This window comes from Sinocyclocheilus anshuiensis, unplaced genomic scaffold (genome assembly GCF_001515605.1).
Source record: "Sinocyclocheilus anshuiensis isolate Anshui unplaced genomic scaffold, SAMN03320099.WGS_v1.1 scaffold1222, whole genome shotgun sequence".
Classification (NCBI taxonomy): Eukaryota; Metazoa; Chordata; class Actinopteri; order Cypriniformes; family Cyprinidae; genus Sinocyclocheilus; species Sinocyclocheilus anshuiensis.
The window spans coordinates 276,054-287,885 of NW_015555818.1; the positions used below are offsets into that span (position 1 = coordinate 276,054).

At 37.0% G+C, this 11,832-nt stretch overlaps 1 protein-coding gene across 1 annotated transcript in view; it reads left to right on the top strand.

Moving 5' to 3' along the window:
- Window positions 1-11,832, top strand: part of LOC107675233 (clavesin-2) — a 23,569-nt gene that overhangs the window by 9,728 nt on the left and 2,009 nt on the right. The window contains exons 3-4 of the mRNA XM_016469515.1: window positions 9,394-9,504; window positions 9,763-9,983. Coding sequence (XP_016325001.1) covers window positions 9,394-9,504; window positions 9,763-9,983 — 332 coding nt within the window. The remainder of the gene's footprint in view (window positions 1-9,393; window positions 9,505-9,762; window positions 9,984-11,832) is intronic.

The window sequence follows — 11,832 nt, forward strand, 5'->3', positions numbered from 1 at the left end:
TGATTAATCGCATCCAAAATAAAAGTTTTTGTTCACATAGTATATGTGTGTGTACTGTGTATATTTATTATGTATATATAAACACACGCCCATGCATGTATATATTTAAGAAAAATATGTTACGTTTATATAATAAATATTTATATATAATATAAATTATATGGATATAAATATGTACATGTAAATATTTTCAAAATACATACTGTATGTGTGTGTATTTATATATGTGTGTGTATTACATAATAAATATACTGTCACAACTGCTACTGTGCTACGAGGAGACGAAGGAGCGCGGAGACGTAGGAGAATTCCAATAGACAGTCTTTAATAATCCCACACAGGACAGGCAGGAAAACACACGTAGCACATAGGGTTGACATTTAACACAGCACGCTAGACACAAGAAACACTGGGCTTAAGTACACGACTAAACGAGGGGATGACGAGACACACCTGGACTCAATGAAACAATAGGAACAGGAAGGAAACCAAATATGGGCATGTCACACACGAGGGACAACTAGGTCATGGAAGGCACATGGGGAGAAAAACACAACACAGACAGTCCATATTTCTGACATATCTCCCCCCTCCTGGAAGGTGCGTCCTCGCGCTGAAGAAACAACAGAAGGAGGGAAGGTTGGGAACTTGGGAGGAGGCTCAGGAGGAGGACGGACACCCGGGGAGGAGGCCGACCAATGGCGGCGGAGCAGGTGGCGGAGGAGACCGAGGTGGAGAGACGATGAACCAGGGCTACACCGAGGATCCAGAGGGCCAAGGCGGAGCAGATGGCTCAGGAGACTGATATGGAGGCGAGGATCCAGAAGGCCGCGGTGGAGCCGGAGCGACAGAGGACCAAGATGGAGCCGAAGGAAAGGAGGAGCCTGACGGGGACGGAGGGATGAGGCGCAGCTGGAGGAGTGGAGCCCCGAGGCACAGGATGGTCAATGACAGACCAAGGCGGAGCCGGAGGGACGAGGGAACCCGGTGGAGCCAGTGGACTGATGGGCCACGGCGGAGAAGAGGGAGCTAGGAGCCATGGTGGAGCCGCTGGGTCGACAGGCCGAGGCGGAGCCCAGGGCTTAGAGGCTGGAGGCGGAGGCAAGGGATTCTCCAGCCACGGTGACGATGGAGAATGGCAGACCCGCGGAGCTCGTACCGTACAGATGGTGGGCTGGGGGTGAGCAGAGGGGCTGCCAGACGACAGCGGTGGAGGAGGCAGGAGCAGGCCGGTGGGCAGGCATTTGTGAGCTCTCTCTGGGATGGACAGGGAAACAGGAGCCCTCTCTGGGCTAAACTCAGGAACGGGAGGGACAGAGGTCACCGACGGAGGAGGGAGGAGAGGGGGCAGGTCAGTATACAAGTCAATAAAGTCTTACACACAGATATATTATGTAAATAAAAACTTTTATTTTGGATGCGATTAATCATTTGACAGCACTACTATATATATATATATATATACATATATATATATATATCAATTATTAATGCAACTTCAAAGTTCTTTTGAACTTTCTATACATTTTTTTAAGAATCCTGAAAAAAACTGCATCAAGGATTCACAAAAATATTAAGCTGCACTGTTTTCATCATTGATAATAATAAGAAATATTTCTTGAGCACCAAATCAGCATATTAGAATTATTTCTGAAGGATCATTTGACACCGAAGACTAGAAAAATATCTGCTGAAAATTCAGCTTTGCCATCACAGGAATAAATTCTAACTTAAATGTATTACAACAGAAAAAAGTTATTTTAAATTGTAACAATAGTTCACATTTTTTACAGCATTTTTGATTAAATAAATGCAGCCTTGGTAAGAAAAAGAGACTTCTTTCAAAAACATTAACAAATCTTAACTTTTGAAGAGCAGTGTATGCTGACAGCATTTCCTAAATGCTTATAGGTCAGAAGATGAATGCTAGAATGAGAGGTGGGATGCCCCATGGTTGTATTTTGACACTGACAGACCCACAGTATGTACATTGAGTCATTAAACATGACGTTTAGAGCCGGAGGGGAAATCGCACAGCTCTCCGACCCAAAAGTGCAGGGTCACGTGAAGCGTTACATCAGTCTGATGGATGGCATTGTTCATATGGACATCTGCCTGTCTTAATCACCAATGTAATGAAGCATCAAAACCGTTTTTTGATGGCTCAGTGCTTTTTGGTGTTTTAGCTTAGTTTATTGTCATATCATTCAGTCAACACATATGACAGATAGAGACAGAGTGACAGAAACAGTAAGAATAGAAGAATGTGGACAGAAGGAAGAGGAGAGAATATATAAAGTCCCTTATGTTCTCTCCTCATTTTTATTTCTTTCTGTTGAGTCCATTTGATGAACTAGAATCTGTTGCTATTGAAAATTCCTTTTTTTCTGCCAGAAACTATCATGTGTTTTAACAGGGTTGAAAAAAAAAGAACTAATGGATTCTTCTCAGACATCCCCATGGTTTGCAGGCAATGGCCATTTTGTGTTATTTGAGGTAATATGTGTTTATTGTTCAATTTACAGTAGATGCATCTATCATAAACGCTCCCTAGCAAATGGTGGTTCAGAAAAGAACACTTGATGCACAGAAAATGGCTGTTCTTAGCAAAATCAGTAAACAGAAACATACTCCTGAGTCGAATAGAAGTAAGAGAAAGTGGTCTTGGCTTTCCTGGAGCAGTGCTTTGTTGTTCCAGCCACTGTTGTTTGCTTCTGTGCTTTGGACATGCCTTTTGTCTCTCTTAGTCTTGAGAAATAACCCATGCTTGGCAGCCAATCACAATGGGCCGATCTTCCCCAGCCCACCATGCATGCCGAGTTTCCCTGGCAACCTGTCCAACCGCCATGCTATGCACCCTCCAGATGGGCTGTGCTCACAGAGAGAGACGCACTCATGTCACTCAGCTACTGTGGCCGTATATGCGTGTTTCTGTGTAGGGCACTGAAAGTGCATCTTAGAAAGCACAAGAAGTTCATTGTGTTGACAGACTGACATGCATCACATTGTTGCATTCCCATAAAAAAGTCATTTTATTGCACTGTAAAGGTTTTTTTACTGCTGAGACTGACAGTTGTTGGAGTATCAGCAACAATTATTATTATTTTTATTGTTATTATTATCATTAATAATAATAATAATATTTTATTTTATTTTATTTTAAAGTTGTGTGTATGCAGTTTAGTTCAAAAATGAATACAGACAACCAGATATAGTTCATTAAACCCAACTTGACTATTTTGATGAACTTTTTTGTTTTAATTGACATTTTTATTACACTGTAAGTTTATTATTATTATTATTATTATTTTTGCTTGTCTGGTGTCAGTTGTTGAAGTATCAGCAATTATTTTATTTTATATAATAATAATAATAATAATAATATGTTATTTATATAGTGCATTTAATTTAATTTAATTTAATTTTATTTTATTTGTCGGTATTAGTTGTGTGTACTTTTTTATTGCACTGTAAAGGGTTTTTTATTGCTTGTCTGGGACTGATGTCAGTTGTTGGAGTATTAGCAATTATTCTACTTTAATATTACTATGAGTGCTGTTTTATTTTATTTTATTTTTTGGTAACTTATTCAACAGATGGATTTAAAGTTATTTCAGTGGCACACGAGCATTACACCTTTGCCACAAGTAATGTCTCTTATAGAATGTAACTTCTCTTAAAGGGATAGTTCACCCAAAACTACAATTCTGTCATCATTTACTCATTCTCATTCATTTTTGGCTGAACTACGAAATAAAGGTTTTTAAAAGAACCATTTTGTTCTCATTGCGCAAGAACATTTTAGTACTCTAAAGAACATTGAACATTTTTCCTCTGTATAGAACCTTTTGTGGAATAGATAGGTCCCATGGATGTTAAGTGTTCATCATGGAATCATTGAATAAAGAAACTTTATTCTTAAGAGTATAGTGCTTTAAATTATTTCCAACACCAATGCATTCTTCTTAATTTGCGCTACCCAATCCAAAGAGATTTCATTCAAGTTCATTGTCTTTGCTTGAACAGCCATGTGCTCAGGGCATGAGGTCTGTGCAATATTTATAGTGCCCAGCAGTCTTTGTCCCATAAGCAAATACAGCAAAGCGTGATCCAGGGAAGAGGACCCTTCCCAGTCCCTATTTAATCAACAGAGCAACTTGCACATGGAAAGAGTTTGCATCTCTTATGTCAGTTGGTTCGACTGGCTCATCTGGATGCTAAGATCCACTGCTGCCTCCCAGAAAGCAGAGAGCTTCTATGCATCTTGCTTATCTGGGAAACGGCACTAGACATATCTGGGCCTGCAGGACTGGAGTTAGACTAATTGTTTTGCTCTCTGCAAAGTGGCACAGTTATGGTCGTGCTCTGTTTATCGCACTATAACGGGGCTGTTCTGTTCTGTACGGAGAGCTGTCAGCTAGTGAGTAGAGCTTCATCTTTGTGTTAGCGGCCTTGCGTTGCTAAGCTCAGTGGGCTGGATCTGGCAATGGCAATTGATGTGAGCAATGGTATGTGTCAGAACGTGAAGCTTCGTATTATTGGTTCATGCAGTTATGGTTAATTTGTCTTAGTTTTAGACAGAGTATTGCTAACGGGATGCTAACTGTTTGTATGTTAGCCTCAGCTTCAAAAAACACAGCTCATGGACTGCCTGGTTCATTTTACACTCAAATGGCAAGAATGAGCTCAAATCTGGCTGTTACGCAGTTTCTGTATGTCAGAGTGTGCAAAATTTTGTACAAAAGTCACCGGGAAATAATGTTGTTGCTACAATGAGCTTGCGCAATGGAGAATAAGGAATAGATTTGATAGAGTTTACAGAGGTTTTGAGTTTTCATTGGGTAACAACAACGTCTTCACTTGTCTGTCAAATAAAATGGTTTTATTTATGATTATCTAATGTGATATCTTAAATTAGTTGCTATAGGAATTTTGATTATTATTTCATTGAAAATGAATATAAATATCTAAAACTACACTAAAAAATAAATATTTGCCAATGAAAAAAGAGAGAAAAAAACTTATTTCAAAGTGAAATGTAGTATTTAATTTAAAGGGAGAACAAATATTTTTGTTTTTCAACTGGCAAACAACATTTTCTTGTTTTAAGCATAAACCTCATTCTGATTTGTTAGATTTCTCAGAAAATGAGACGTCTTTTCAGATCTTATCCACAGTAGTTTTCCTAAAATGTAAGGATGTTTAGTTGTTATTAGTGGAAAATATTGATTTGATTTTATTTGTATTTATTTATTGTTTAAGTGTAACTGCATCAAAATTAGGTTGTGTTGAATCAATTCATTTTGCATGTTAAATAATGTTCTCAAAACTAGCGGTAACACTTGTAAACAAGTCTTTTGTTAAAAAGTAAGCGATTCTTGAGCAGAATAGGCTAGAATGTGGACCACATTTTATGCTGATAGATTAAAAAGTCTGGCTACAGAAGACTATTTGTATTTTAGGGTCACAAAACCTTTGTTTTTTTGCCTCTTAAGACTTTAAGATCTCATATCCAGGAATCCTGTCTGAAACTGAAACTAGGACAGCTCACTGACTCTGACTGATATGTATTATTTGGTAAGGGGACCATGATAACGTACTAGCTTTTCCTCAGGCTACGTCTTTCAAAAGGTCTCCAGCAAATGGATTTTTTCTTTTTTTTCAATTACCTTGCTGGAGTTCAGTCGTGCATCATCAGAGACTCCAGACAAGAAAAGAGATGGAGGTTTCATGTCAAGCCACTGAAACAAAATGCACAGATGAAATCAGCAGTCCATCAGCTTATACAGAGACTAAAAACAACCCCATAAAGCTCTACACAAAGCCATTCTTTGATAAACTGTAATTTAGTGGCGCTGTTTAAAACCGGTAATTATTTAACATTGCAGATTGATGTTTTAAATGGTTCCTGATTTCACGATGAGGCACTTTTAAGAGCAATTATCCTGTGGCTCTACTCCTTTCTAGTCAATCTGACCTGCTGCCAGAATCTATGATAGCTGCTTGATGGCTTTGAATTCAAGCTAATACAAAGCCTTTTCCAACAATCCATTTGAGTGCATCACTCGACCAAAACAGGAGCATTATGCATAAAACCCAGATCACTCCCTAAGAGTCTTTTATATTTTTATGAGTAGTTCATGTAAAAACCTTGACATTAACAAAAATCTGTGTTTTTATCTGCTTTCCGTTCTGCTGTGGTGACCTTCTGTAAAAAGTCTTTTATGCAGGACTGTAGAAACAATCCATAACGAAAACATATGACGCTTTTAAATTCCACTCCTGCATTTTTTTTTTAAATAATTTGGCCTGAAATTTTACAGTGACAACTATGCATATAAAGCTGCAGATTTGTCTCAACAATTACTTTAGTTAATGTTTTGTCAGTAGCTCAGTGCACAAACAGTGCCAAGCATGACTTCGCTCATGAATATTAATTATATTATGAGACATTCATCCTAACTGAATTTGCGAAGCTAGCTGTCCTAGTTTTGGTGACAGGATTCCTGGATATGAAACCTGTGTTCTAAGAGCATTTAGAGGAGAAAAATAAAGTTTTCTCGATCCCAAAATATAAATAGTCTTCTGCAGTCTTAGACATAGATTTTTTTGTCTGTCAGCATAAAGTGGACATTGGTACCCGAGCACCACTTTTGTTTAATGTGCACCTTTTCTCATTTATTTAGTAAACATTTGTTTAGCAAACCTGTTGGTTTTCAATAGTAAAGCCATTGTTTGGAAATTCTGTCACCATTTACTCACAATTAGTGTTTTCTATACCTGTATGATTTTGTTGAACAGCATGACGGTTTTTCACTTTTTAAATGTTAATTTTTGAGGGAACAAATTCAATTTTAGCTGTAAAGCAGCGCTGCAGAAGGCAGTAGTGTCATATTCAGCTCACTTTAGTTCAGTGTTGTTTCAATTCATTTCAATATTTGCCCAGGTTCATTAAATATGAAAGAACAACCGCGAGAACAACCGCGTCATTATTCAGCTCATGTCAGTTTTGGTATGGTTTGTATTAGTTGCTGCCTATGTAGAGATTTTCCATTTCTGTAGGGATGCTGCTTTTGAAGTGAGCTGCCTAGACAGTAAACTGTAAAAAAAATAAAATAATGAAGCTGTAATTCAAAGATGATTGGAGTATGTATTTCAATCTTTCTGCTTTAAAATTCCATGTTTAATTCACTGCTACTTGCTGTTTCTTTGCAATTCATTGTGAAATTTACTAGCAATTTTTGAGTTAAATCTACACCTTTTTAGTGTAGACTGCAATTCAGCTCACTAGGTTGTAGAACTGAGCCCCAGTTTAATCCTGAGAACCCGTGTCTGTTAACTTTTACATTTAATAATGCTTTTTCATCATTGCAGTATCAGACGATGTGAATTCTGAATTCTAGAATCCAGCAAAGAGAGCATTATGGCAGCTTCCCCTCCCCCGTTACCTCTGTCTCCTCCCACTGTCACACTACAGGGACACAGATCAATCGGGTTTCACCAGCTCACACCAGAGTTTAGCTATTCATGTTTAATGCAGCTGAGACCTTTATCTCGCTCAGTAGCAGCAGGGTCTCAGAGCAGAGATATCATCGTGTGTACCGACACCACCTGCTGGCAAATGCCTTATAGCCCCTCCTTTGAAGCACCGGCCAATCGGCATGCGTTTGCACCATCACTTGCTTCTGTGTCAGATCCAGTGCCAGATCTGCCGCCGGACACTGTCCTGGGGGCCGCGGTGGCTACGGCCCGCTTGCTTGCAGCTGTCCATCATTGGCATTACGCCAGTGGCACCAACAACACAGTTCTGTTATGATATGAGAGTCAATGAGAAGCAGTAAACAAGGCCATGATGTGATGACGGGCACTGAATTTAAAAATTGGGCATCTTGAGCACCAAATCATCATATGTGACCCTGGACCACAAAACCTGTCTTAAGTCGCACGGGTGTATTTAATAGCCAACAATACATTGTATGGGTCAAAATGATCTATTGCTATTTTATGCCAAAAATCATTAGGATATTAAGTAAAGTTCATGTTCCATGAAGATAATTTGTCAATTTCCCACGTAAATATATCAAAACTTAATTTTTGATTAGTAATATGCATTGCATAGAACTTCATTTGGACAACTTTAAAGGCGATTTTCTCAATATTTAGATTTTTTGGCACCCTCAGATTCCAGATTTTCAAATAGTTGTATCTCGGCCAAATATTGTCCTATCCTAACAAAGCATACATCAATGGAAAGCTTATTTATAGCTTTCAGATGATGCATAAATTTCAATTTCAAAAAATTGAGCCTTATCACTGGTTTTGTGGTCCAGGCTCACATATTAGAATGATTTCTGAAGGATCGTGTGACAGTGAAGACTGGAGTAATGAGTCTGAAAATTCAGTTCATTTGGCATCACAGCAATAAATTACATTTTAAAATATATTCAAGTAGAAAAAAGTCAATATGACTGTTTTTACTGTATTTTTGTTCAAATAAATGCAGCCTAAGCATGAGGGGCTGCTTTCTCATGATTTAACTAGACACAAGTTTACATTCTGTAACCTGGGACTTGTAAGTCTTTACCGTCATTACTTACGTCTTGATTTTTGTGAGCTTAGCGAACGACCGCAAGACAGCATCATTATGAAGCTTCCCGGAACCCTTGCAGTCAGCTTTATGAATATGGATTACTGTTCAGGGCAGATTAGTGAACACAGCAACATATTTATCAACTTCAGCAGTGTGATATCAGGAGAAATGGGAATTATGCCCGCTTTTTGGTGTAATCCTCTGTGGAATCATGAACTTGTCTCAAGGTACCACAAATGAGCATCAGTAACTCTGAAAAATCTAAGGTTGTGGGGGAAGAGGTGGTCATTGGTGTCATGTAATCTGATTTTTTCTCCTCACAAATTCTAGCAATTACAAAATATGCATAAACATTCATTTACATAAAATTACACACACTGTACATTTTCAAGTAGTAAATACAACAAAGATTATTGGAGTATATTTTACAAGAATATACTATTTCAGTTTCTCTACTTCAAAATTTCACAATTCTGTGTGTTGTTTCTTATGCTCTACTAGCAATTTCTGAGTGAAAATTGTTTATACCACCATTTTTTTCAGTGTACAGTCTGGTTTCATTTTAAGCAAAAGTGAGTGAACTAGTTAAATTTTTTATTTTATTTAATATTTTATTTTAATTTATTTTATTTCATTCTTTTATTTTCAGCTTTATTTCAGTTATTCTATACCATTTTTAATAGTTTTAATTGTAATTTTGAAAGTTGTATAAAATATTATTTATATAATAATATAATAATATTTTATAAGTATGTTAAATATGATAATACATTTAGTTTATTTATTTTCTCTACTACCCACAGGATAGCTTTCCAGCAAGGTTTGGAGGGATTCATTTTGTCAACCAACCTTGGTACATCCACGCTTTGTACACAGTCATCCGGCCTTTCCTCAAGGACAAAACAAGAAAAAGGGTGCGAGTACTTTTTAATTTTCAGACTTTTCTGAAATCAGTTTGATCACATATAATTGTTAACTGTTCTGTTTATGTACATGTGATGTGATAAACACTAAAATAGACAGGCTTTTGATGTTCATGCAAAAAAATGCACAATGCAGTGCCACAGAATTTAGTGCAAACCACTGAATGATAAACAGTACAAGCTGCAGCTTACAGTTACTATGAAAAAATAACCTGGCAAATAACAATATTTTATGTGTTGTATATTTAGATTTTCATGCATGGAAACAATCTGAACAGCTTGCACCAGCTGATCTTGCCTGAGATTCTGCCATCCGAGCTGGGTGGCATGCTGCCTCCTTACGACATGGGCACCTGGGCCAGAACGTTGCTGGACCATGCGTATGACGAGGAGACGGACTACTGCCCCGAATCCTATACCTTGTCTGTCAAAGACCTGGAGAAAGACCTGTCCCCCAAAACTATGAAGAGGTCTGTTACTTGATGTTCTAGCTTTTCAGTGCATCTATTTATCTATTTTTGCAGTTTTATTTAGCATAGTGGAATGTTTTAGTATTATTTATATATATTATTATAGTATTTATGAATATATTAAATTAGCTTTTATTTTTATATTTTCAGTTTTTTGTATTTTTTGTAATTTTTCTTTTAATTTATTGGCTTTGTTTTTTATATATTTTATTTAGCTTAGTTTATTTTTAATTCATTTTTTAGTTTTAGTCAATTTAATACTTCAACTTATTTTTTCAACTTATTTAACTTTATTTCAGTCAGTTGCTAAGGCAAAATGTTTCGTTTTTAAGTTTTTTAAGTTTAAATTTCATATAACATTATTTTATTTGATATATTTTATTATATATTTTATTTTCAGCTTTATTTTAGTTACGCCAAGCAATTTTTAATAGTTTTAATTTTAATTTTAGTTAACCTGAACACTGGTGCTCATTGAAACAAGCACGTGAGGTCACCAAACTGGCCATATTATGTATGTTGTTGTTTATTTCTAATACGCTTGTTGAATGACATCATTTGGTGGCTTGCCATGGAAACAGCATTTGCTTGTTCGCAGTCTTCATTCAAGTAGAATGATCAAGAGAGTCGCTCTGGATAACAAAAATAAGCAGCTTTGCTAGGGGCGTAAAAGAAGCTGCAGCGTTTGTCAAAGGAGTCACATTTGAGCTGCACACTGTATGTTTCTTCTTGGTTATGGTGCTTAGCAACCGACTCCCTAGTTTTATGATAAAATGCAGCTCTTCTTAATAAAATAAGCATTTTGGGATGATCTTACAGTCTGGGTTTGACCCAGCGACTTGAGCTTGTTTCACTGATCAAGACAGGGTGAGGTGTCTCGACTTGCTGGGTCATGAAATCAGCACGAGGGAGTGAAGCCGCTGCAATGAGCTGCGTTAAATGATGCACTGTCTATACATGGACACATATAGAGCGTTAAAAAAAAACACGTTATAGAGGTTTACCTGTGGCAAACATATTACTTTCTTTCTTTGCCTTCTGCAGCTGGGGCTGTACTTGTACGGAGACGTTGGCTACCAAATATAGCAGTTTGCAATGGCTTATTTGGCTCTCACATTTAAAGCAACTGTTTGTAGTGTTTGAATTCTACCAAAGCATCTGGGGGATGCAGTATTTGGAAGAAAGTAGGTCTTAGATGTTTTTCTATTGCTAAGATCAAAGTACTGTTCCTTAAACAGCTTTGGCTATTAAACTAAACCTCCCAGTCCACGCATAACACATCTATGTACATAAAAAAAATAAGCTTTGGCGGAATCCTGCACCCTGTATTGTGAATTATTCTCTAGTGCTGTATTATTAACATAGTTTATCATGTTTTAGATGTGGGAACAGATCGCTGGTGATGATCTATATATATATTGATATTCAATTCCATCTATGGACACAGTCACAATCAGGTCATATATTGGGGCTTTGGTTTACAACAGTGAGAAAATGATCCCATTAGACTCAATTAATAATTTATTTGAGCTGTAATAAAATCTGCTTGAATGTAAAAATACACATTTCATCTTATCACCTATAATCTGTCATAACTAAATTGCTTGTGTGCACAGCAGTTTTTGTATAGTTTATTTTATTTAATCAAAATGTGAAAAAATAGAATTTGGGCATTTTTAACGATTTTTTTCTTTCTAAAAATACCCAAATATTTTATGTTTTTATTCATTATCCCCATATGATAAACCATGTGTCCAGTACATGATGCATTGTTGACTACACACATACACATACACATACACATACACATACACATACACATACACATATATACATATATATATATATA